At 40.8% G+C, this 26,197-nt stretch overlaps 1 protein-coding gene across 1 annotated transcript in view; it reads left to right on the forward strand.

Moving 5' to 3' along the window:
• The window catches only part of luzp2 (leucine zipper protein 2), a 260,639-nt gene that overhangs the window by 211,899 nt on the left and 22,543 nt on the right, over positions 1-26,197 (forward strand). Inside the window, exons 7-8 of the mRNA XM_056279165.1 lie at positions 15,879-15,941; positions 25,823-25,897. Of these exons, the coding sequence (XP_056135140.1) occupies positions 15,879-15,941; positions 25,823-25,897 (138 nt within the window). The remainder of the gene's footprint in view (positions 1-15,878; positions 15,942-25,822; positions 25,898-26,197) is intronic.

Raw genomic sequence — 26,197 nt, forward strand, 5'->3', positions numbered from 1 at the left:
CCGGCACTGCCACTTCCACCCTGCCAGATCGTAGCCTCTGATCCGTCAGTGTGCTGCATCCAGCCCCTGCTCGCTAAATCTGTTTTTGTCAGTATTCTTGAACCCGCTGTTTGACTAACATCCTCTTTTTCACTGCAGTCATGCTGCTCTGCCTCCGGTCCCTGTTCTCCAGATTTTCACCTGCTCCAGATCGCTGCCCTGCCCGGCTCTCTCCACCACCAACGATCTCTGCCCCCAGTCCTGTTTCCCCAGCCCAAGCAAGCCCAGCCCAATTCCCCCCACTGTGTGTTGTCGCCTTAGCTGGCCCCCTGTTATAAACTCCGAAGTCAGTCGGAAGCAAGTTTTGTATCTGCGCCTGAGTCCTTCCTGAGTGTCCCGTAACACCTTTATTGTTACATTTCTAAGTACAAGAGGGTGAAATTGTTGTTTCGGCTCCTCGACACTGCAGCAACAATAGCAATAAAACAACAACAAAACAAACAAAGAAGCAGTGATAATAATAAATAGTGTGTGGTGTATGTAAGGGTGCTGTGTGTATGTAGGCTCTGCCTTAATAAATGTGCATATGTGTGTGTAGTTGTTAGCATATTTGTGTGTGTTTGTGTATGCCAAGCTGTGTGTGTTTGTGTGTGAGAGAGAACTAGTAAAGCGCCATAAAACTTAGTTCCTTTCTCCAGTGTTTTTATTACATAGTTGTGAAAATAGGCCACATACACCACATGACTGAAAGATTCTTAAATCAGGACTTTGATGCCATGTCCAAGAATTGAGATAGGCCAGATCTGTTTCAGCAGGCCTTGGATCCACTTTCCAAGCACAAGTTCCTTTTGTTGTGTGCAGTGCCGTATTCCATTCGGCATGAGTAAACGGCAGCTTTGCAGTATGTGGAATTTGCTTTCTCATCCCATATAAGTTGGCTTTTTGAATGCACCCTGTTTGGTGTTGTAATATTTTTGTAAAGCTGCTGTAACTTGTTCTTAGCTTTTCTGGTCATTCAAGGTAGCAAGCCTGGCTTTTGTTTTCATATCAGTGAAGTTTTGCAAACTGTATTTACCACAGGACTTATTACTACATCAAAAAAGAAAGAAAGAAGAAAGCCACTTTATTTATTTTTTTCATTGTACAGTTGTGCAGTCACAATGGAATGTGTCTTCTGCATTTAATCCATCCTAATGTATAAGAGCAGTGGGCAGCTGTGGTGCAGCCAAAGACAGGCAATATTTCAATTAAATATATTTGAAATTCGTATTTAATTACTTTTGAGTATTTTGTAATTTGTATTTTGCTGGACAGAAAAAAATAATAATATTTAGCAAAATAGTTTTAAGAGCTTGTATTTGTGTATTTGAAATACTTAAAATACATTATTAAAATGTCATTTTATTTTCAAATAAGACACATTTTTTATCCCCAGGTTTAAACTGTAAAAACAAACTGTACAACAATTAGCCTAATCACAGTCTTTGGCTAAATACAAGTGAATCACGTGACATGTCCTGTCAGGTCCAGCAATGCACTTGTGAACTACCATATTTCATTTGTGTTCCTTGTGACCAGTAGCTTGAGGAAAGAAGCTGCTTTGGTGTTTGATGCAAATGTCCCCTAATATACAGGTATGTAATCAAAATATGCTCAGATATTGCATGCAAGTCAAGCATTCTGAATGACTCTGAAATACAACAGAAGAAAAGAGCAATTAGCAAACACATGCTCTAGAACTGCCAAATATACTTACTAGCTAGTAATGTTAGCATACCAGCTAACGTCGCAGACACACTCAGGCAGCCTGGAAGAGTGACATCATGTGGTCAGTCATCATATGGGAAGCTTCGTTAGCGAGATTAATTCTTAGCAATTTCTGTAACGCAGGACAAAATTAATTTCTAGAATAGCTACACTACCGTTCAAAAGTTTGGGATCACCCAAACAATTTTGTGTTTTCCATGAAAAGTCACACTTATTCACCACCATATGTTGTGAAATGAATAGAAAATAGAGTCAAGACATTGACAAGGTTAGAAATAATGATTTGTATTTGAAATAAGATTTTTTTTACATCAAACTTTGCTTTCGTCAAAGAATCCTCCATTTGCAGCAATTACAGCATTGCAGACCTTTGGCATTCTAGCTGTTAATTTGTTGAGGTAATCTGGAGAAATTGCACCCCACGCTTCCAGAAGCAGCTCCCACAAGTTGGATTGGTTGGATGGGCACTTCTTTGAGCAGATTGAGTTTCTGGAGCATCACATTTGTGGGGTCAATTAAACGCTCAAAATGGCCAGAAAAAGAGAACTTTCATCTGAAACTCGACAGTCTATTCTTGTTCTTAGAAATGAAGGCTATTCCATGCGAGAAATTGCTAAGAAATTGAAGATTTCCTACACCGGTGTGTACTACTCCCTTCAGAGGACAGCACAAACAGGCTCTAACCAGAGTAGAAAAAGAAGTGGGAGGCCGCGTTGCACAACTGAGCAAGAAGATAAGTACATTAGAGTCTCTAGTTTGAGAAACAGACGCCTCACAGGTCCCCAACTGGCATCTTCATTAAATAGTACCTGTTAGAGCCTGTTTGTGCTGTCCTCTGAAGGGAGTAGTACACACCGGTGTAGGAAATCTTCAATTTCTTAGCAATTTCTCGCATGGAATAGCCTTCATTTCTAAGAACAAGAATAGACTGTCGAGTTTCAGATGAAAGTTCTCTTTTTCTGGCCATTTTGAGCGTTTAATTGACCCCACAAATGTGATGCTCCAGAAACTCAATCTGCTCAAAGAAGTGCCCATCCAACCAATCCAACTTGTGGGAGCTGCTTCTGGAAGCGTGGGGTGCAATTTCTCCAGATTACCTCAACAAATTAACAGCTAGAAGGCCAAAGGTCTGCAATGCTGTAATTGCTGCAAATGGAGGATTCTTTGACGAAAGCAAAGTTTGATGTAAAAAAAATCTTATTTCAAATAAAAATCATTATTTCTAACCTTGTCAATGTCTTGACTCTATTTTCTATTCATTTCACAACATATGGTGGTGAATAAGTGTGACTTTTCATGGAAAACACGAAATTGTTTGGGTGATCCCAAACTTTTGAACGGTAGTGTACATTTAGATGTTTTATAGCGGCCATTCTTAATAGTTGTCAGGGAAATAGCTTGTGCAGTCCTCTTGAGGATAAGGATAACATTTTACAGTGTTTGCTATGCCAGGGGATGGTCAGTTTAATAATCAGGCAAAAAAAATAAAAATCATAGCTTTTAAGAAAGCACGTCATATATCAATTAAAATATTTCATTCTTTACTCTAAAGCTAAATGTTGTTCATCTTTTTGTACAAAACATTTTACAATATGGATTATAGAGTTAATATAATTGAAAGTTAATTGACTCCATTCCTGGATAACGCTTAAGTAACACATAAATGACTGCGTTTTAGAGTCTATTATGTGAGCCGTTAGTGTTTTTTGAATGCTGTTGGTTTTAAATGTAACTGGTAGGCATAATCAATGTAATGTAATGGTATTTTTATACATTTTTCTTTAGGTAGAAATCAGTCATCTCAGGGGATGAGTGGCAATGAACCATCAGAGCCTGGCCAGGCTGGCCCATCATCTGCCACGTCTGCAGAAGAAGAAGCCCCACCAATGCTCAAATGTGCAATACTGGATGGGAAATAATTCCAAGTAGTGAAGCAGATCCCAACGGAAAGATAAAGGCCAAGTGTCAGCTGTGCACTAACAAAAAGGTCATAATTTGTGGCTGTCTTGTAGCAACATCAAATTTTAAAACCCACTTGAAATGAATGTACCCTGACAAAGGAATTTGAAGACCACAAAAAGGAATTTGCCAGTAGGAGAAGAAAAAAAAAAAAAAAAAAAAAACAGGACCTCATACAAACAAACTACTGTCTTTGAATGTGATCCAGTGACACAAAATAAAATTGACTCTCATCACATCTTTTGTCACTAAAGGCATGTACCTGTTGGCCACTGTTGAGCATAAAGAATTTATAGACTTGGTACATGGACTTCGCCAAGGTTCTAAAGTTATGTCCAGAGGACACTTGGGAGAAGAATTGATGAAGACTTTAATAATAAAACCGCAAATTTGAAGGAGAGACTTAAGTGCATACAACATGTTTGCACCACTGCAGATATCTGGTCAACTAAAAATACAAGTTATATGGGAGTCACTGTACATTTGATACAAACGGACATACTAGAACATGAATCGGCTGTTCTTGCTTGCAGACATTTTCCCAGTCCACATACCTATAATTACATTGCAGAACTACAGGAGGAAATCCATTCAGGATATGTCCCAGAAAGTTGAATCAGTTCATCTGGACATAACGTTTATTGAGAGAGAAATGTTTCATTACTCATCTAGTGACCTCTTCAGTCACAAGTGACTGCAGGTATCCCTACTCCTATAAATAATACAGTGGCATAACGTCCGAAACAACGATCGGTTTCATATGCAAATTACCATAAGCATTAACTAGAGTTTCAATGGAAATGTGTACTATTCACAGAGGATTGGGAGTGGTTGCAATCACAGCATTGTAAGATGGCAACAGATGTACTCTTAGCCCCCCTCGGTTCAGGGATAGTCATTCCCTCTTCACATAGATGGCCTCTTTGACTCCCCGTTCAAACCAGCGTTCCTCCCTATCAAGGCTAGCACTTGGATGGGAGACCTCCCGGGAAAACTGAGTTGCTGCCGGTGGTGGTCGGCCACTAGGGGGCAGACCTAATAAAAAATAAATAAATAAACAAATGTCAAATCCCAATGCCCCAGTGCAGTGACAAGAACACTGTGATGTAGGGGATGCCATCCTTCAGATGAGATGTTAAACTGAGGTCCTGACTCACTGTGGTCATTAAAGATTCCTCGGCACTTATGGCAAAGAGTAGGGAGTTCCCTGGTGTCCTGGCAAAATTCCCAACCTGGCTCTCTCCATCTGGCCACCTAATCATCCCCCCATGTAATTGGCTCAATGATTCCTCCCTCTCCACCTCAAGTTGATGTGTGGCGAGCATTCTGGTGTAAAATGGCTGCCATGCATCACCCCAGGTGGGTGCTACACATTGGTGGTGGTTGAAGTGAGTTACCCCCTTCAATGTGAAGCGCTTTGAGTGTCTAGAAAAGCACTATATAAATTAAATGATGTTGATGATTATAATTAGTAGTAGTATTATTATTAAGGGTGTGCACATCCTCATCCTTGAAAGAGTGGCTACTGGCCTGTAGATGGATAGATACCTGCAGTCAGTTGAGGCTGAAGAGGTCCAGATGTTGTGTCCAGATGAACTGATTCAACTTTCTGTGTTTTTCTTACCCGAATTATTGAACATGCATATTAAAGAGATTCAGAATATGGACTCACAACTGACACTAGTGTGGCTGCTGTAACTGACAATGCATCAAACTTCTCAAAAACATTTCGATAGTTCACTATCACAGTCATTTCAGAAGAACAGGATGAGACAGATGAGTAGGAACGGAATCTTTAATTTGTATAATACATCCAGAAGGAGAAGTGTCAGAGTATGCTATCATTCTACCACCTCACGTCAGGTGTTCCACTCACACACTGAGTTTAGTTTCAACCCATAATGCCAAAAGAGCAGTTAAAGAAAATTCAACTCTCTCCTGGCTGAATCATTAATCCATGCCAAAGTGTTCAGCCCTATGGGATGCTTCTGCCAGACCAATATACCAGCAACTGAAGACAGCCTGCGTTTTTAGGTGGAATTCTCTTTGACTGTTTGAGCCAGCTGACATTTCTTCGAGAGAAGCTTCCTGAGATCATGCTTGCCTTGCAACTCCCACCGTTCACAGAGGTGGAGCTTGATTTCCCCTAGGAATACTGCGGAGTCCTCGAGCCCATTGCCATTGCAATTGACTGCCTTCAAGGTCAGACCTTATGCTACTATGGTGAGCTAATGCCTACCCTCTTTCCTGTTCAGGATAAACTACATGACCTGCACGCTTCAAACCTGCGGTACTGCTCACATATCTTGCAAGCCACCATAGCTGGCTTTGAGAAAAGGTTCAGTAAATTCTTACAGCTGAAGACTGATGTCAATGAAGCCATCCTGGCTACAGCAATCCACCTGTTTTTCAAGATGAGATGGTTGCCTCCCAAACTAGCTGCAGAGAAGAAGAGGATACATCACCTGTTTCTGCACTCAGCTGAAGATGTTGGCCTTGTGTCAGAAAGTGAGACTGCCTCATCAAACAGCTGAAGAGAATGAAGATGATTTTTTTCCATCTTCTCTGACCAGGGTATGGATAAACTACTCTCACTTCAGTGTCTTAAGGTTAAACTGCATTTTCATGAATTATCAAAAATGAATATTCATCAGTTAAAAATAAATGAGTAGCTAGTTTCATGTCATGTATTTTAAATATATTTGTGATATTAAAAATCCCTGAATTTAATGTAAATTCATAGCAACCTTGTTTCTCAGTTTGCCTATACTCTTTCCAATCCCAGCAACAGGAACTGAGAGCCAGTTGGGCAGAGAGATGTTGCCCAGTCACAGCAAAGCAGTGTTGGAGACCCTTCACTTTCGTGAGATCCCAGAAAGGACCTTTCCTTGCTGGATTCATATCCACTGGTCAAGTTACTCTTTGTGAGATTTAACCCCCCTTTGCCATCACCGGCACTAGTTGAGTGTCTCTTCTCCTTTGCAGGCATGGTTTAACACCATCACAGAAGGCGATTAACAGCTGAACTGAGAAATTAGTTGTGCTGAAAAACTAAAACTGAAATGTAAAATAATATTGGTAGATATTAGTTGTGTTGAAAAACAACTGAAACGGAAATGGAAGAACTGCAGTGTTAGGGGGTACACAAAGGAGTTTTTTTGTTTGTTGTTTTTTAACGTTGGCATTGGGGAAAGGTGGGTGCTTCTCTGTATCATACTCTGTTGTAATGGTACTGTTGTGTGTCTTTTGCACTCATTCCATGGGTTGCTTGTAAAGTTGGAGATCTCAGAAATTTACTTACTCCACTGCACTTATTTATCACTCTTGAAAAAGGCATCTGCTAAATGCCCAGTCTTATTGTCTTCTGAAGGAACTAGTGCATCGCTGTGGCCCAAGTGTTCAGTTCCCCCAGTGGCATTTCAATTGGCTGTTCTGTCAAGTCAGTCAGACAGAAAGCACCCAGCATGCACCCCTGAATTCACAGCCTCCCACCTCCAACATATCCTGATTGGCCACTTCAAATCTATGATGTGGGGAAATAAGCAGAGCTCATCTTTTCAGTGTAGTGGGATTAAGGTCAGACCCATACTGATGCTACTAAATGCCTAAAACGTGATAACAGTTTGTGTAGAATGTACTTTTGTATTTTCAAATCAAAAATTACTTGTATTTTAAATAAATACATTTTCTCATACCAGTATTTTGTATTTTATTTTGATACATTTGATGAGCAAGTATTTGTAACAAGATACTTTTTTATGTATTTGTGCCCTCTGGGTACAGCACCCAGGGACCAACTCCAGTTCTTCTTTCCGCTGTCTTGGTCAGGGGCACAGAAAGGAGTATTAACTCTAACATGCATGTCTTTTTGATGGTGGGAGGAAACCCACACAGACATGGGAAGAACATACAAACTCTACACAGAAACACCTGTGATGGGCTGGGGTTCAAACCCAGGACCTTCTTGCTGTGAGGCAACAGTGCTAACCACTGGGCCACCGTGCCACACCGCAATCAAATTATACAAAATTTCTAGGACATTAAAATTATCATGACAATCCATTCCTGATAACAAATGACACATGAGGGTATTAATGAGCATAAATAGTGTTAATCAAAATGTGTCTTCACTGACTGTGAGAATGACTGCATGGCAGGTAGATTTAGTAGAACTAAAAAAATAAGACACTGTTAAGATTCATTAAAGAATTACTAAATTATATGACTGCTGCGATGAAACACATCAATGCGTGTGTGAATGTTGACATTTTTACATGTATTTACAATTTAATTTAGCAGACGCTTTTAACCAAAGCAAAGAGTTAATACAACCCAAGCAAGGATCTAGTCAGGAGGTGACAACACAAGTGTAAAAAAAAAAAAACTAGGTTCAAGTCCAGTAGGACATAGGTGTCAACAGGCACAAAAGCAATGCATACGATGCAAAGAAGTGATTTTTCTTTCTTACTTAGATTTCTTACCAAATTTATAAAAATCGGCAATTCATCGGTTGAAAGTGGCCCAACTTGCCATCCACTGTTTTAAGTCAGCCCAGGCCAAAGTTGACTTAGAGTTGACAGGTCGGGACTTATCTACGTCATGAATGTTAACACCCTCTACTCAGAGGTGGGCGTCTCACCTCCCCTGCCCCCACCCTTGTTAAATCACACTCATTTTCAAATATATGCTGATCGAGACTCATCATTCATTTTATCTTTTTGCTAGACTCGCTAACCTTGCACCTTTATTACATTTTCTACCAACGTTTTGAATTTCTCTCAATTTACAGTTAGTTATAGTTACATTATTTCACCATTTTCAATTTTGGCAGAATGGTTCGGGCTTGTGCTTTTGACGGCTGTATACAGCCGTCAAAAGCACAAGCTTCTATAGAAGCATCACTGGACAACTGGCTCAGTCGGGCTGGGCTTCCACCGCAGCTGGGGGAGTAGTTGCCCCGTCGCCCGCTTCTCTCTGTCACTGGAGGGCACAGTGTGGGGCCCCCTCCATCTGTGGTGCATCTGCGTCGTGGTGGTCGGGGTGTCTTCACAGGTGCTGACTGACACCCTGCCAGGGGGAGGGGACCAGGTACCGTTGTGTGCAGCGGCAACTCTGGAAGCTCACTGGGCCCTTCCCATGAATCTCCCCAGCTCACACATCTATGCCCCCCGCCCCTCTCAGTCCCTTGCCCAATTTTTAGCATTTTTCAAAATTGTGCATTGGGTGGAGTTGGGCAGAGGCCTGGAGGAGAAGTTACATCTTAATATCAGCATTACTAATGAAACAAAATAGGTCTCACGATGAGTGATATCACGTCTCTGAAGAGAAAGCACATCCTTAAGGAAATTATGCAGAAAATTAATGCTGGTAGTGCTGCCTCTAGATATTCGGATATTTGGATACTCGTTCGGCAGGTTGGTATTCATACAAAATTTCCCCCATTTACTTGTAATTTCTAAAACATAGAAAAGTAATGCCTGTATCCACAAAACAGAAGGGTGTGTCAAAGTGTAAAAACCAACATCATATTTATATAAATATATAATTATAAATATCCATCCATTATCCAAACCGTTTATTCTGCTCTCAGGGTCGTGGGGATGGGGGAGCCTACCCCGGCAGTTACAAATATATAATATAAAATAATAAATATAATACTGAATTTAAACTTGTATCTGCTTTTCTTAATAAAAGTGTTCTTCAAGAAAGGATACATGTAGGCTCAGTGTTAAGCATAATATCTTAGTTCTCACGATACAACCAACACCCACTTTGACCTCATGTGACATAAAAGGTTTTGGAAAGCAACATGATGGGAATGTGATCATCAATCTGTCATTTCAACAATCTTTAATGCATTTCTCTCACTGCTTTTTAGGGATAAAAGGTCTATCCAACATTTAGCATCTTGTTTTTTTGTGTTAAAAAGACATTAGCTCATAATTTTATTAACAGCTATTTTTTTCTTTCTTTTTTTTTTAATGATTTTTCACCCTTTTTTCCCCAATCGTACATAACCAACTACCCCACTCTTCTGAGCCGTACCAGTCTCTGCTCCACCCACTCTGCCAATCCGAGGAGGGCTGCAGACTACCGCATGCCTCCTCTGATACATGTGGAGTCACCAGCTGCTTCTTTTCACCTGACAGTGAGGAGTTTCACCAGGGGGACATAGCGTGTGGGAGGATCACACTATTCCCCCCAGTCCCCCAAACAGATGCCCCAACTGACCAGAGTAGGCTAGGGCAGTGACCAGGACACACACCCACATCTGGCTTTCCACCCGCAGACACGGCCAAATGTGTCTGTAGGGGCGCCCAACCGAGCAAGAGATAACACGGGGATTCAAACCAGTGATCCCCGTGTTGGTAGGCAACGGAATAGACTGCTATGCCACCTGGATGCCTAACAGCTTTTGTTTTACAATGAAATAAACAGTAACTCCCTCAGCGCCACAATTAAATTAAAGTTATGCATGCATGGTACATAATTTGTATGGAGGTAAGCACATTGACATGACAAGTTTAGATTACATATACCACAAATTGTGTGTGAACAATAGCGTGCACATACGTGTGTGTGTGTGCGTGTGCGTGCACCACTTGCATGATTATAACATGCTGGTTTGGGACAGTTTACGACAATACCATAAAGTGTTTATTCCTCACCAAGTCAGTCTTTTATTCTTTAACAAAAGTAAGGTAGATTGGAAATTTAAATTTCAGGTCATCCAGGAAACCGCCTTTTGTCTTTTGCACGCAACATTGGAAGTTATTTTTAAGCTACACATTACAGCCAAGGTGACCCAGCTACACATGGCGAAGTCAATTTTGACATAAACCTCACCTGATTCAGATTGCATGTGTTCATCTCCATGCATAGAGATATTGTTCAGTGTTTTTTTTTTTGTTTTTTTTTTTGTATGAGATAGATAGGAACCCCTTTAGCCATGATGTACCAAATGAACTTTCAAATATTTCATTTTGGGGATGGATCACTGAAGAAAAATGAACATGACCGCAGCACGTTCAGTCAGGGAGCTCCCTGGTAGCTGAGCACTCAAATGTCTCACCTGTGTGTTTGTATAATTCACACATCACACATAGTACTTCACATTTTGGGCAATCTTTTTAAGCTGGACAGCCATCAGGTGTGTGCCACCCATTAGTGATGCTTCGGTATCGCTGCTGGGCAAAGTGCTACCACCATAAATCCGATTTGTTTTTGAAGGGATCATGTGACAGCTGAAAACTAATGCATCAATATCAAGTCTGACAGTGCCCAGGGTGAAAAAGAAGACAGAAACCCCTGCATTTAAGGTGTAGGCCTCAATGCATCTCCCCTTTCATGGATCCCTCAAATCTACGGCACGCCTGCACCACTTGTGTAGCATTTGCATTTTTGGGCTCTGACAGCTTCGAAGGCATTTCACTTTTTAATCATGATTTCTAAGAAACGTCTATCTAAACTTATACAGATCCTGTATGCTCTGGAAGTTTGTAATTGTGATTCACAAGTCAATGACCAAATATAGTTAATTCCCCTTAAATTGAGAAAAATGCAAAAATCTGGTTTCTGGGGAGTGCCCGAATATTCTGCATATATTTATACGATTCCTCACATGTATTACTGTTCTGTATTATAATGAAACAGCTACTTTTTAATGAAAGGTGTTCCAGGTGTCTGGGTAGCATAGCGGTCTACTCCGTTGCCTACGAACACGGAGATCGTCGGATTGAATCCCCGTGTTACCTCCGGCTTGGTCGGTTGTCCTACAGACACAATTGGCCATGTCTGCGGGTGGGAAGCTGGATGTGGGTGTGTGTCCTGCTCACTGCACTAGCGCCTCCTCTGGTCAGTTAGGGCGCCTGTTTGGGGGGGGGGGTAGTGTGATCCTCCAATGCGCTATGTCCCCCTGGTGAAACTCCTCAATGTCAGGTGAAAAGAAGCGGCTGGCGTTTCCACGTGTATTGGAGGAGGCATGTGGTAGTCTGCAGCCCTCCCCGGATTGGCAGACGGGGTGGAGCAGCAACCGAGATGGCCTGGAAGAGTGGGGTAATTGGCCAGATACAACTGGGGAGAAAAAAAGGGATGGGGGGAGGCGTTCTTACATTTAAATCATTAATAACGATAGAGTATGCGTTCAAGTAAGCTTCACATAACAAATAATTTAGCATTACATATGACTCATTTTAGCTATAGACTAGGCATTGTAATGCAAAGGCTATTGAAAATGCATGCAGTCTATTGTAGTCATAGGTTCCAATAGAATTCTATTTGTAACCCATATGTCATCTTTATCATTATTTTACTTGTCTGCAGCTGTCAGACAAGAAGTCAAATTGAAATCATGCTGGAGCTTAGATGCCCACAGTACACACAGCCAAGGCAGGATGGGCAGTTTTTGACCCAGCGACTCAGGGTATAGTCAACCTTAAAGTCAATGTAAACAGTATCACCAAGAAATCCAATGCACACACACACACACACACACACACACACACACACACACACATATATATATATACACACGGATGGTCCGCTGTGGCGACCCCTAACAGGAGCAGCCAAAAGTAGTAGTAATATTTCAAATATTGTTAAAAGAAACACTCAACGGTAGGGAAAGTGCTCAACAAATAAGGAGCAAAATAATCCAGTGAGTCCAGTAAATTCTTTATGAGACAGTACAAGCCTGTTTCATGCTACAAGCAATCATCAGCTGTCAATAAAGCTACACGGGGAGGAACATACCATTTATTGCCTCGTGTCTCTCTCTCTCTCTCTCTCTCTCTCTCTCTCTCTCTCTCTCTCTCTCTCTCTCTCTCTCTCTCTCTCTGTGTGTGTGTGTGTGAGATGTGTGAGATGTGTATGTCAATAGTCATATATTGTCATAACCTTTTTGTGTGAAATGATTAAGAAATATCATATATTCTATATTTGTTTCTGTTCTGTTTTTTGAAAAACTTGAAAATGTGAATTAGGCCATTATTTTAAGAAGGTGATGATATAAATTCTTCATGAGACAGTACAAGCCTGTTTCATGCCATAAGCAATCATCAGCTGTCAGACAGCACAGAAAAAACCATAAAATTAAATTAACATTTTTATTGGCTGTGTTTTTTTCTTTGTTGTTTAACCACATTGGCAGCTGATGAGTGTGTGACATACGAAACAACCTTGTTCTGCTATGTAAAGTTTTTTTTTCCCTACATCTCTCTCTCTTTCTCTCTCTCTCTATGTATATATATATATATATATATATATATAAAATTCCGAAACCGTCAATGGTGTTGCAATTGCTCAACTAATGAGGAGCGGAATATCAACAGGGATACAGGAAAAAAAGGTTTTAATGCATTGCAGTACAGGCCTGTTTCGTGCATCTCGCACTCATCTGCAAAAACTGTATGATTCTTTTTTAACCACATTAGCAGCAGATGAGTGTGAGACCCACGAAACAGGCCTGTACTGCAATGCATTAAAACTTTTTTCCTGTATCCATGTTGATATATATACACACATACACATATACATATACACATGCATACATACATACATACATACATACATACATACATACATACACACACTATGATACTATTTTGGAAGCTGTTTTGTATTGTCAGCATGGTAGTTCCATAATGCACACAGTTATATTCATTGGCAGTAAATTAAAGCAAAAAATATATTGCCATGTCATTCCTATTCAATATAACTGAATGCATCAGTTTGTCCAGACTGAAATGAGCATATCAGGTTTAGTCAGGATTTTTTTCCCCCACTGGCAGCTGTCCACTGGTCTGCCTCAGCTTGACTGCCCCACCAATCAAACACACCTCACAAACGGGGCAATGTATTCAAAGTGGTGAGGAATCATATCAGGTCTGCACTGCTCGCTGCTGTGCTGCTACTGTGCAACTGCTGTTGTCAAACATATTGCTGCATGTTGTATTTTCTTTTGCCCACCCACCACCACCCTAGCTGACATCATTTTGAATACACTTTCATATATTAGGGAGGTGATAGTTTTCCCCCAGTATGCAGGATGTATTGTGTTCTAACTTATAATGGGCAAAAAAAAAATCGACACTGTTCATTCAGTCAACAGATGTACTGTATCTTTCTTGGTGAATACCTATTTTTCTGTCAAATCGTTATAGTCATACAGCAGAATATACATCACGCTATTAGACATCACTCCAGCAGTGGGGACAGCTCACATGGTGCATTATGTGTACAACCAATGCTCTGATGCTTTGGAGAACATATAGCCTTTAGAGATTCAGATTTTTGTATCAATAAAACAACACTTTAGGGCCCATGACTCCATAACGTCTTTATATGAATCGTTTTGTTGCAGGCTGGTGTTTGCAAAGCTCTTCTTTGCAGCTGCAAATACATTTAATCCAGTCACACTGAAATTCATGACCAGCACACACCAAAACAGACTTAGTGATCCTGATCTTATATGTCTTGCCCACTCTGGAATGGAGTTTTAAAGTTACCTCAGTATTTATGTAAGGGGCCCCAAGACACTTATTTATTTTCCATCCATTTACATAGGCAAGAGGTAGGTATCTTGGGACATGGAAGTACTTTGGGAGAAGTATAAAGATAAACGATTTCTTGAAAAAAATAGCTGACTTACAGAAAACTATTACTGAGAAAATCACTTTTCCCCTGGCTAGGTATAGAATGTTTTGCAGTGAAAGGTCATATTTCCATTTCCATTTTTAATAGCCATGTCAGCTAAAAATAAACAAATAAATCACATAAATGAATAAACTAATAAAATGATTGGAGGTGCATAAGGGTACAGTGTTGATGAAGTCAGCAAGATTTAAAGTGTCACTTTTTTGGGGAGAAAATGAACCTTGAGTATAATTTTACTACATCAGCTTTCAAGATGGACACAAAAACCCAGATAAATTTGAGTCGGGCATTTAAGTTGATAATTTAAAAAAAAAATTAATCTTAGATATGAGCTGTTATCTTGCAAATCATATTCCGTTTATTTTTGGGGGGGGCAGGGGGGATTTCCCCCCCTTTTCTCCACCAATTGTATCCAGCCAATTACCCCACTCTTCCGAGCCATCCCGGTTGCTGCTCCACCCCCTCTGCCAATCCGGGGAAGGCTGCAGACTACCACATGCCTCCTCCAATACATGTGGAGTCGCCAGCTGCTTCTTTTTGCCTGACAGTGATGAGTTTCACTGGGGGGATGTAGCGCGTGGGAGAATCACGCTATTCCCCCCTGTTCCCTCTCCCCCCCGAACAGGTGCCCTGACCGACCAGAGGAGGCACTAGTGCAGCGATCAGGACACACACCCACATCCAGCTTCCCACCTGCAAACACGGCCAATTGTGCCTGTAGGGACGCCCAACAAAGCCGGAGGTAACACGGGCATTCGAACTGGCGAGCCCTGTGTTGGTAGGCAACGGAATAGACCGCTATGCCACCTGGACGCCCCCCATTCAGTTATATATTTGTGACAAAACTTGAATTTACCTTTGTGACATGCATACTAGCCATATCTTCTGACTGTGTTTTCCTGCTGTGCATTCAGTGTGGTTCTGGGATTGATCTATATTGTTATACTTGTCTTGGTGGTGAGGCGTTCTTTGTGCATGCTTACACCGTAGACAGCTCTCAGGAGGTGCTGTGTGTCCAGCTGTCTCGGAGACGGACCGCAACTTCCATGTGCCCTCTGAGGTGGAGTCAGAGCAATGTCAAGGAAAACTGGCAACCGTGTTTGTTTTTGCACGTGTTTGTGTGTGTGTGTGTGTGTGTGCGTGTGCGTTCATGTGTATTTTGGTTCTGGGTATTTTTTGTGTACATGGCTTGTAGATGACAGGAAGGGTTGGTTGTAATCAGGGAACCTGCTGGTGATGGGGGTGGGGGTGGTGTGTGTAGTGGGAGTGAAAATTCAGCTTTAGACAGTGGGCAAGAAGCCAGTGCATGACTGCATCATTGTGTGGGCTTTGCAGTTCAGTGAAGGGGAGATTTGATATTTTCTTACTCTCAGTAGGCCCTTCCTTTAAGCCAGAGCTTTGCCCTGGGAACACTCACAAAGGAGTCTTCCGCAGCTGCCGACAGAACCCCACTATGTGATCTAAAACCAATTTCGTCATTTGAATAAGCTAACACTTATTTCCTTATCTTCCTCTTGCAGTCCAAAAAAATCCAGGCTCAACTGAAAGAACTGCGGTACGGGAAAAAGGATTTAATTTTTAAGGTAAGCTTAAATTGAAAGGAGTGCCTATTGTAGCATTACTAGACCAGGGGTAAACAGTTACTTCAGACCACCTTGAAAAGGTGATCCCATCAGCGGAGGAACTCCAATTAATTCAGTCTGCAATTATAAAGCCCCATCGGGCCAGGTAAAAGCCAGTACAGTCAGTTGACCAGTTTTGATTTCACATACTGTGTTGTCAAGTGTTGTCCTCTCCTTCTTCAACTAGCCATCCTTTCCATCCCTTTTAGTCATGGGGAGTATATGTATAAATGATGTCGACAGCATAGGATGAAGTTTACACAAAATTATGCATTAGATATTTGGAAATGTCACAGACACAAATTACACCATGACACCATGCATTGGCACAGTTCAGTAGGTATTGTGGATTATAGGGCATTGGGAAATTGCCACTTACTTGCATGCATCCTCAGAATTGCAGAATTTCTCTCCAGCTGGGAAATATATAAACATCACTACACATCCGCACAAAATCTATGGTCACCCATCTGCACATATAACACAGCCCTTTCTGTTGCAAAGACTAAGCATTCTCCGTCTGAGTACTCACGTAATATTTATTGGTGTTCACTGGTAAAAGAGCTGACCTTTTCCGCTCTTGTTTGCAATGTTTAGTTGGAGAAATGTCAGTTGACGTTTCTGCCCCAATGCCCAGTAATGCCATTTCATAAATGTAAAGTTTGATCCCTGGGACCTACCCAATTTTCAGGCTGTGTGTGACAGTTACAGAAAATGAAAACAAAAAGAACTGACTCTTCAGCTGCTGAATTTTATGGATGTGGTGCATGCCTGAATATATTGGCCCTGGGTGTCCATTGCTTGTTCTATTTCTAGACTGAATGATTGAGGCATTGACTTGTTTGCTCTGCCACTGTCCGTAAATTGTTGGCACTATATTGCATCAGTCTTTCGCCCAAAACAACCTTGTTCCTCAATGTCGCAAACCTTTCTTGCTGGCCTTTAAAACATTATGGTTTTCAGTGATCTGCTGTTGCAAAATTAAGTCACGTCAAGTCAAACTTTATTTATACAGCACATTTCATACACAGGGCAACACAATGTGCTTTACATAAAATGACAATACAATTGCAACTCAATCATAAAAATGCAAATACAGAAAATAAATATGCATATCAACAGGTGTTAGTGCAGAATATACAAAGCACACATACACACATTAAGGCTAATTTCAGCGCTCTTATCCCTGTCAAATGATGCTTGATGAAAATATGGAGTGGCAGTCATCCACAGCAGATGAACAGCAGTCTTCTCTCCCATCTGGTAAAATGACAAAAGGAAATTCATCACCGACTCTGACTCAAATAAGAAAAAACACCCACATTCCCGTAGGCTGACCTCAAATGCCTAGTAGGGGATAGGGAGTATGGAAGAGTCGTTTAAGATCCTGACAATGTCATCAAACTTACAGGAGGGGGGGGGGTGATTCAGAGGCGAGCCACAGGCCCCGGACCATGAGACTATTGAATTAGGTTGATAGTATCAAATGTAAGGGATTTTTGCAATGCAGTGTTACAATATTCAAAGAAAAATGTAAGTAGGGGAACGAAAAGTAAAGACAATTTACAAGAATTTTCTGTTCATGTTATTTTGACTGCTAGAATGACTTTAATTAAATCCAAACTACTTGTTTTCTTTCAGTGAAGGCTTCCTGATTGAGTAAAACTTTTGTTTTGGTAAATGAAGTACTGTTATACTTTAATTGCTTTGGTAACTAAATGATAGACAATTATGATCATGAAGGGAATATCGATGAAATGGATAAGCAGCAAAATAGTTCAGTCCTGATGTTACCATCAAGACTTTATCAGAAAACAACCCAATATCTTTGTTGATGTGTTTTCTATTCTTTTTCCAATAGATAGTATTTGAGAAATTCATTGTTCCCATCAGTCATGTGACTTTCTCATTGCTGCCATGTTGGATTACAACCTAGCTGTGTATACGTGTAGCAACCGTTTGTTTAAGTGTGAACAATAACTTTAACCCCTGCTTTATTGGACAGGGTCCATTTCAAATGAATGCATAGTACAGAAGAATGAAATATTTTCTCAATTTATCTTACCCTGCAATGAACAAGGATGTTCCCATTCAAGGCTTTAAACAACAATATTTCTTTAACCCATCCACACAAAAATGTAATGTAGGCCTGTAGGCCTCTAGACTCTTGAAATTCTCAAGTTCTTCATGGGTGTAGGCACTCTTTGTAAATAGCAGGTAGTTCACAATATCTGGATATGTTATTGTAGGATATACAGCCAGGCTTCTGGTCCAGTTCGTTTTAGGAACAACATATGGATCCATGCCATCCACTAAGCTTATCCTCTCTCGATATCGTTTTTTTTCTTTTTTTTCGAGCGAATCAAAATAGTTCTTTAGACATGCCATTATAGGCCTAAATGATTGAATCCCAAAGAGCAAAACTTATTTTAGTAAGTCAGAGCCAGCAAGATAATTAAAGTTTAAAAAAAAACTGTTCCCTCGATAACAAATGGCAGCAGACAATTTTACGAAGTAAGAATGAACTTCTCTCAACTTTTAAACGCACTTTCAAGCAAAAACAAAGCGGTGAGAACCTACGTTGCATAGAATAAACAAACGGTTGCTACCAAATCCACAGCTAGGTTGTGATCCAACATGGCATCAACGATAAAGTCACATGACCAATGGGAATATTGAATAGAGCTTTTGTTGGAGATTAAGGACAGGGCAGAGAGGCTTGATTCCCAGAGTTTTCGCCCACATAGCCCCAGTTCACTCAAACACGAGGCGGATGTGGGTTTCCCTCCAATAGCTCCGTCACAGCATTAAAAGCAACCGAGGAATAGCCTGGGCTTTCCCTGTGGTCTCCTGCGAGACAACGTCCTTGGCAATTGATTGCTAACCAATCCTAATCACATCTAATTTATCTGTTGTACTACTATCAGTACCACCAGCATGATTTCTCCATGGACAGTGGAAAAACAAAAAAAGTACTATATCAAGTCAAGTCAGTTTTATTTGTATAGCCCAATGCCACAAATTACAAATTTGCCTCAGGGGGCTTTACAACATCCTGTCCTCAGACCCTTGCATTGGATAAGGAACAACTCCCTAAAAAAGAAACCCTCTAACAGGGAGAAAAAATAGGAAGAAACCTCAGGGAAAGCAACAGAGGAGGGATCTCTCTCCCAAGATGGACAACGTGCAATGGATGTTGTGTGTACAGAACAAAACGCACTTTACAGAACACAACATTGAAAGAGGATAACAGAATTATAATAATAATATATATGAAGAATATGATGAGGAGGATGGCAAGCAGTGTCCAGATGCCTCCAGAACAGCCCAGGACCTGAGCCAAGCAACCACCATCACCATGGAGACCTGACAGGAGGACAGACTATACATGCACACGGGGGAGATTCGTATCAAACCATTTACATATGTAGGGGAAGAGACAGTCACACATCGGCATGAGAGAAAGATATAACTCAAAGAAGGTTGAATCAGTTCATCTGGATACAACATTTATTGACAGATATGTTTCATCACTCATCTAAGTGACATCTTCAGTCTGACTGCAGGTATCCCCACCCCTTATAAACAATACACTGCCTAACGACCGAAACCAATGACCAGTTTCATATGCAAATATGGGTGTGACCTTTAACTAGAGTTTCATATTTGCATATGAAACTGGTCGTTGGTTTCGGTCGTTAGGCACTGTATTGTACTGTATTGTTTATAAGGGGTAGGGATACCTGCAGTCAGTTTAGACTGAAGATATCACGTAGATGAGTGATGAAGCATATCTGTCAATAAATGTTGTATCCAGTTGAACTGATTCAACCTTCTTCGATTTTCTTACCTGGATTATTGAGCATGCATCAAGACTGAAGGATATAACATTGAAACAGGATAACGAAATTATACAAATTTATAAGATGTATAAAGAATGTGATGAGGAGGATGCCAATCAGTGTCCAGGTGGTGACCACCATTACCATGGAGACCTGGGAGGAGGACAGACTACACATGCACACAGGGGAAATATCACACCGTTCATATACACTGGAGAGGAGAAGACAGTCAGAGAGAGAAAAGACATGTGAGCGAAGAGAACAGTTGCAGCAGTCAATCTATACTCTATAATCTCATCGGCAGGACAGTGCTTGGTTAATTTCATTGAGACAAAAACCAACCCGCCATGCAGTACAGGTCATGAAATATTCACTTTAAAGGGCAACTAATTTTACGTTGAGGCAAAAAGATGACATTTAAGTTTGGATTTAAAGGGCTCAACAGACTGATTGTCAAGGCAAATGCCCATTGGCCAGACAGTCAGATGAGAAACAATGATCTCTTTTAGATAAAACCAGATCAAGGGTGCTACCACTGCAGTGAGTCAACTCTTGAACAATTTGAGCAAACCCAAAAGTATCAACAAGTGCCTTTCTGGCACTTGGTGATAGAGGGGATCACCAGACTTATTCAGACGCAGGAACAGACCATGACTTAAAGCTTGACCTTCTGATCCCCCTTCCCTCGTTGGGGAACAAAAGGAATCGGCCAACGTAGCTTACTGTGTCCTCTCCTATACTACTGCAAAATTGACCTATGACAATTCACACTCTGAAACAAAAATGAAGATGCTAGTCCAGCCTTAATAATGCAACAAGCAAACAGCACAGACAGAGTGAGCGTTATCACCAACAAAAAAAACCCAGCTAATTTATAAAGCAAACTACAAATCTTCCTTACAAATGATAGCATCATCACACAAGCTGCGTGTGCACTTTAGTGGAATATGGTGACAATGGGCTGGGGTGCAAAATGTATGACAACCACCCCCTCCTATCACACAAAACCAACAAAATGTCATATGTCTGCACATCATGACGGCGCACACACAACTAAGCAATCATTAGTGACTAACCCTTCAGAACCATGGACAATGAACAGTGGTCATAGCATTTTGAGGACTCACCACCACAAACAGGGCAATATTGTTTATAAATAATATTATTAGATTTGCACAGTGTCCTGTTAAATGTAAATGTGCATACTGACCGCTAAGTTGGTAAATTTGCAGAATGATCGGTAATTCTGCATTATTATCGTTTTCCCAAATAAACCTTAAGTGGCAGCGACAGACAGAATAAAATCAGTTGGCATGGTGGCCTATTAGATTTTAAATAACTAATTAAACTCTAGTGTAGGTCTTCCTTTGCCAATTAACTCCAGCTTTTCATTAAAAGTTAATCTTGAAAACGGCGTGGATAATAAATTCACAACAATGCCCTCCTCATAGCGGAAACATTACTTATGGCTTTTATTGTGAACCAACAAGCTAACTAGCTAGCTTGTTTATCTGTGTTTTTCTTTTCGCTAGCTTGTGATTTGTGTCCCTGTGCAGCAGGCAGAACTTGTCATATAGTTAGTGATAACAAGGCCCACCTAGTATGTAGAGGGAATATATGATTGGTCAATTTTACTGTGATTTGAAATAACTCTCATTAAATAACTATTGCTCAGATCTCTGTAAAATTATAGCTGGACCACCAATCACAGAGCTGAAAGCACATAATTTTCTTCCAGCAACTGCAGAGGCAGCAAAATTCTGATAGGGGGACAAAGGAGCTTCTTTCATTTGACCCTTCACATTCCAACACAAACTGAATAGGCAGGTTTGAAGGGTTTATTTCCTCAGAAACATTTGTTCAGATGTTGACTGTGAAATTATGAATTCAGAAAATAAAATGAGAACATATGACTTTTTAAATATTATTTCTTAGAATATCTTGGGCCCTCTCTGAGGGCTTAGAGGACTCTTAACGATTCTCCTCTGTTCAGATAAATATTGAATTTGCCAAGAATTAGAATCTCATCAGAATGAGTAACAAGACCCGAGATAAATTCTCCAAATTCTTCAAGAGATAATAAGTAAGGGCCAGGAGGTCGATAGAGTATCACAGTGTGGACTGAGCAGAATGTGTTCATGGCTGAGGGAGATGGACTTAGAATAAGAGCCTCAAATGATTTGAATTTAGTTTCAACTTTAGAAGTTAAATTAAAAATAGACTTAAATTAAGGTGACACTTCTACCTTCTTTATTTGCCTGAGCTACATGGGCATAAGTATAGTCAGGGGGGAAGCATCATTTAAGGGAAAGAAAACATTTGGTTTCAGCCATGTTTCACATAACCCAATCATATCAAAAATATGTTCGCAGGAATCAGATCATTTATTAGTAAGGCTTTGGTAGACAGTCATCTGATATTTAATAAACCAAATTTAAGCGTCTTGTTGAAGTAATCAGTAGTAGGCAGAACTGTAGCGCTATATGAAATATTAATTGGAATTTGACACCTTGTAGTTGACAGTTTTGAAGACCTACGCTTTGAACGATGTGTGGTCACGCTTTTGATAACATTAGATGTTTGCATTTTGTAGAATAGTAGATGCTTTGTTGCACATTTTACCATCACCAGTGGTAGGAGTGGTTATTAGATTATTGTGATTCACACATTTAGGAGAGGAGAGCTTGGGAGCAATACAGCAGTGTAGGGAGACAGTCTCAATGGTATAGACCAAGCTGTCAATCTGATAATCTACACTATGATAAATTCCCTGACTAAACGTATTAACTAAACTAGTTGACTCCACATCCGCACTAGATTTAAATCTAACAGGCTCTCTAATCACCTGTGACCTGCTGAATTATAAATCCCTAGTGTCAAACTAAACGTAAACAACTATGTATATTACTAGATAAAAGAGCAGTGCTGTCCCCAGTAGAGTGAATGCCGTTTGCTTTCAGCAGGTAAGGGTGGCCCCAAAAAGAAGGCCAGTTATCAACAAAGCCAAATCCCTGCTCATTACAGTAATGAGCCAGCCAGCGGTTCATTGAGGTGAACCTACTGTACATCTCATCATTACCCCTCATGGTTAAGGGACCAGAAACAATTAATCGATGTCGACACATCTTTCTGGCAAACTCAAGCGTTCTGACTAGGCTGGCTTTTGTGCTCTCTGATTGCTTTATCCTAGCATTATTGGTGCCGACATGAATAACAATGTTGCTGTAAGTAGTGGTTATGTGTGCCTGGGTTCCCTGATACTCCCTCTGTGATGCCAGCACCCTAAGATTATCCTCTATGTCGGAGACTCTGGCCCTGGGTAAACAGTGAACCAAAGCTGGCAAAGCTAATCTAATATTGCGGGTAATGGAGTCTCCTATCACTAGCGTGCGTTGCTTTACTCTGTTGACAGGAGTGGGAGAAGCATGCTGACCGGTAGGACTACCAACAGGGATGGTGGGGGGCGAAAACCGGTTTGCAGTCGGGAGAGGTGACTGCAGACCAGGCTACATGACCATTGGCTTGCTCTTGCGAGCCTCCCCACACCGGCAAACAGAGACAACCTCTGCCGACGAGGCTGAGCTAGCGCTAACAATAGCAGGTCTGGTGTCAGGCCCGGGACTATCTGAAGTGTTCGTCATGTCTAACGTAATCCTAGCCGAAGTTGCCTGCTCTAGTAGAGTGGCTAGTGCCCTACTGACCCACACCTCTTTATAATGCACTCAGCAAAGAAATACAGCGCTTTGGTCTTTGAGGCACTTCCTTGAAAGTCAGCATTTCTAGGTCAGTGATCATGTGCCTGGAGTCTTTAGAGAGATTACTGGTAATGATACTACGTGCAGTGGCTCTCTTATAACCCACCGTGCTACACACACACACACACAGAGTTTGCAGATCTGAACACACACCAAGTTCATACTGCGTTTATGAAGTGCACTTTTAAGCTGAAACTGCCTAAAACCAAAGATTATTCAGTATCCAAAATTGTCTTTTCTCGGTCCTCTGTTTTTTTTTGTTTTTTTTTTTCTATGTTTCATCTCTACTCAAGCCATAAATACACAGAAGCTTTTATGGCTAATACAAAAAACAACCATCGCTGCAACTATTTTACTGGATGCTGGCTTTCTGGCTTGAGAAATTCTCCTGATGATAGGGTACTCTTATCTTTGAATTAACACTACACTTCTCTCCATCTTCTTTGAATTCTGTTGTAGAAAGGACACTATATTCTGTCTTCTTAAAAATAATTTGGTCAGTGCAACAATTAATATTTCTACCCTTTTCTCTTGCCAGTTGGCTAGTCTTTATGCTCATGATTAAAGAAGTATCCCGCAAAAAAATATTACTTTGAGTTCCCTCTTGAGCATGGTCACATGGCTATGAATGACTTTGTGTGACAGTGTGAACTTCCCTGTCATGATAAAAAAATATCTGACTCTTTTGGTTTGGCTCCTTTTAAAACAGGCACTGAATGATGCTTTGTCCTTGACCATTGCTGTGTTGAACACAAGTGATTCATCATTCAGTCATTTGAATATCATTTAAGCTGTCCACTTGAGTAACCGGGGTATGGAATTTATTCATCATTAAAAATTACCACTTCACAGCTGAAAATATTCTCAGAATGAGGTAAAACGAGATGAGTAAAGTGCCCACTGCATATTCATCATTTAACCCAAAACTCCTGAAAATAAAAATGCTGTTGATCAGTCTTATTATTTCTTCAAGAAGATCCCAAATGAATGGCAGTCTTTTCTGAAGAAGTACTTTTTTTTTTGTTGGCCTTAGATTTTTAGGAATATAATTTAACGCAATATGTCATTTGGAGAAGCTGGTAAAAGATTGGCTATAAAAAAGATTGGCTATAAATCCTCATGTGAAACCACTGACAAGGACGGTTTTGCATAGGCTCTGTGGACATTTTCCTCTTGCATGGCAATGACTCCACCTCCTTGATGAATTGGTTGATTAATTGACTGAAAAGTCTAGTGTGTGTATATTTCATTAATTTATCGTTTGTTCATTGTCCATACCAGCTCAAGTCCAATTCAGGGTTGATGGAGTCTATCTCAGAATGCAGTGGGCAGAATACAGGGGGGGGAAAAAAGCCTGGAAGGGTCACCAGTCAAATCACAGGGCCCACTCACACAGTCACCCACACTACCATTAACTCTTGTAGGCAATTTATAGTCTCCAATTCAGCTAACGTGCATGCCTTCGGCCTGCAGGAGAAAAGGTACACAAGGGCAGAACACAGAATGACGGGGGAAGGAGGGGGGGTGTCACTCCCAGGACCCCTCTGGTGTTAAGTGACGGTGCTAACCCACTGTGACCCCCCTCCCCCGCCTACCATTGTTTACATAGGTTTTCAGTCAAATCAAACACGACAGCCATTTTCACCATTTTGCACAGTTTGCAGTGAAAATCCCTTTATACACATGGCTCTCAGTAGCATGTGGATGGAGGCCGCTGTTGCAAATGATGGAGTTTATCTATTTCAGGGTGGTTTTGATTGCCCTCCTGATACCAGCCTCTGTGACATGATGTGTGCCTAAGTCAGTCACTTATTTGGCTCTTTTTCATGTAATGCTATACATGCAGTTATATAACAAAACTTAGATTGTGACAGTTTTTGAGAAGCGATTACTGTTCTGCACAAAAGGATTACTTGTGTCACATAAAGAAGCTATGAATTGGCCATTACAAGGCTTCCGTCTCCAGTTGAAAGACCAGAAATTGTTTGAAAAAAATGCCACAAAATACTATGTAATCTACAATTGACTGAGAGAGATCAGAAAACTTGAAAATGTGTCCTAAGGATGTCGTGTCATAATAGAGATTTGAAAAGTCGGGCTAAAAGTGATGACCAAGAAAATATTAACGGGGGGGGTTTCAGTCTTCTGTTATTAATAGTGCTGGTAAAGACAGAGGTGGAGGAAAGCTGTGTTTGCAGGGTTCAAGAGGGTCTAACTGTTTCAAAAATCTTGTCTCTCTCTGCAGGGTGAGCAGCTAATGGATTTGGAGCACAAGTTAACTATAGCCAAGGAAGAACTGGAGAAGACTGCACTTGACAAGGTGAGTAATAACCAAAGTAATCTCTTTGTTTCTTAGGTACTTAGATATTGTGTCAGTCTTATAGCTAGTTTCATTTTCCAGTAATCTACTCTGAGAATAATATCCCTGTCCCTGATCAGTTTAAATACCGCGGAATGTCAACCACTGAAAACAGAGGCATCGCCAAAATCATTTGATAAGTGCAGCATGATGTCGATGACCTTATGTTGAGGAAAACATGCAAGGCTATAGTAATCTTTGCTTTGCAAAGATGAGTTTAGGGGCTTGGGCATTATTTTCCCTTTCCCTTTCCATATTTTC

This window comes from Lampris incognitus, chromosome 4, assembly GCF_029633865.1.
Source record: "Lampris incognitus isolate fLamInc1 chromosome 4, fLamInc1.hap2, whole genome shotgun sequence".
Taxonomy (NCBI): domain Eukaryota; kingdom Metazoa; phylum Chordata; class Actinopteri; order Lampriformes; family Lampridae; genus Lampris; species Lampris incognitus.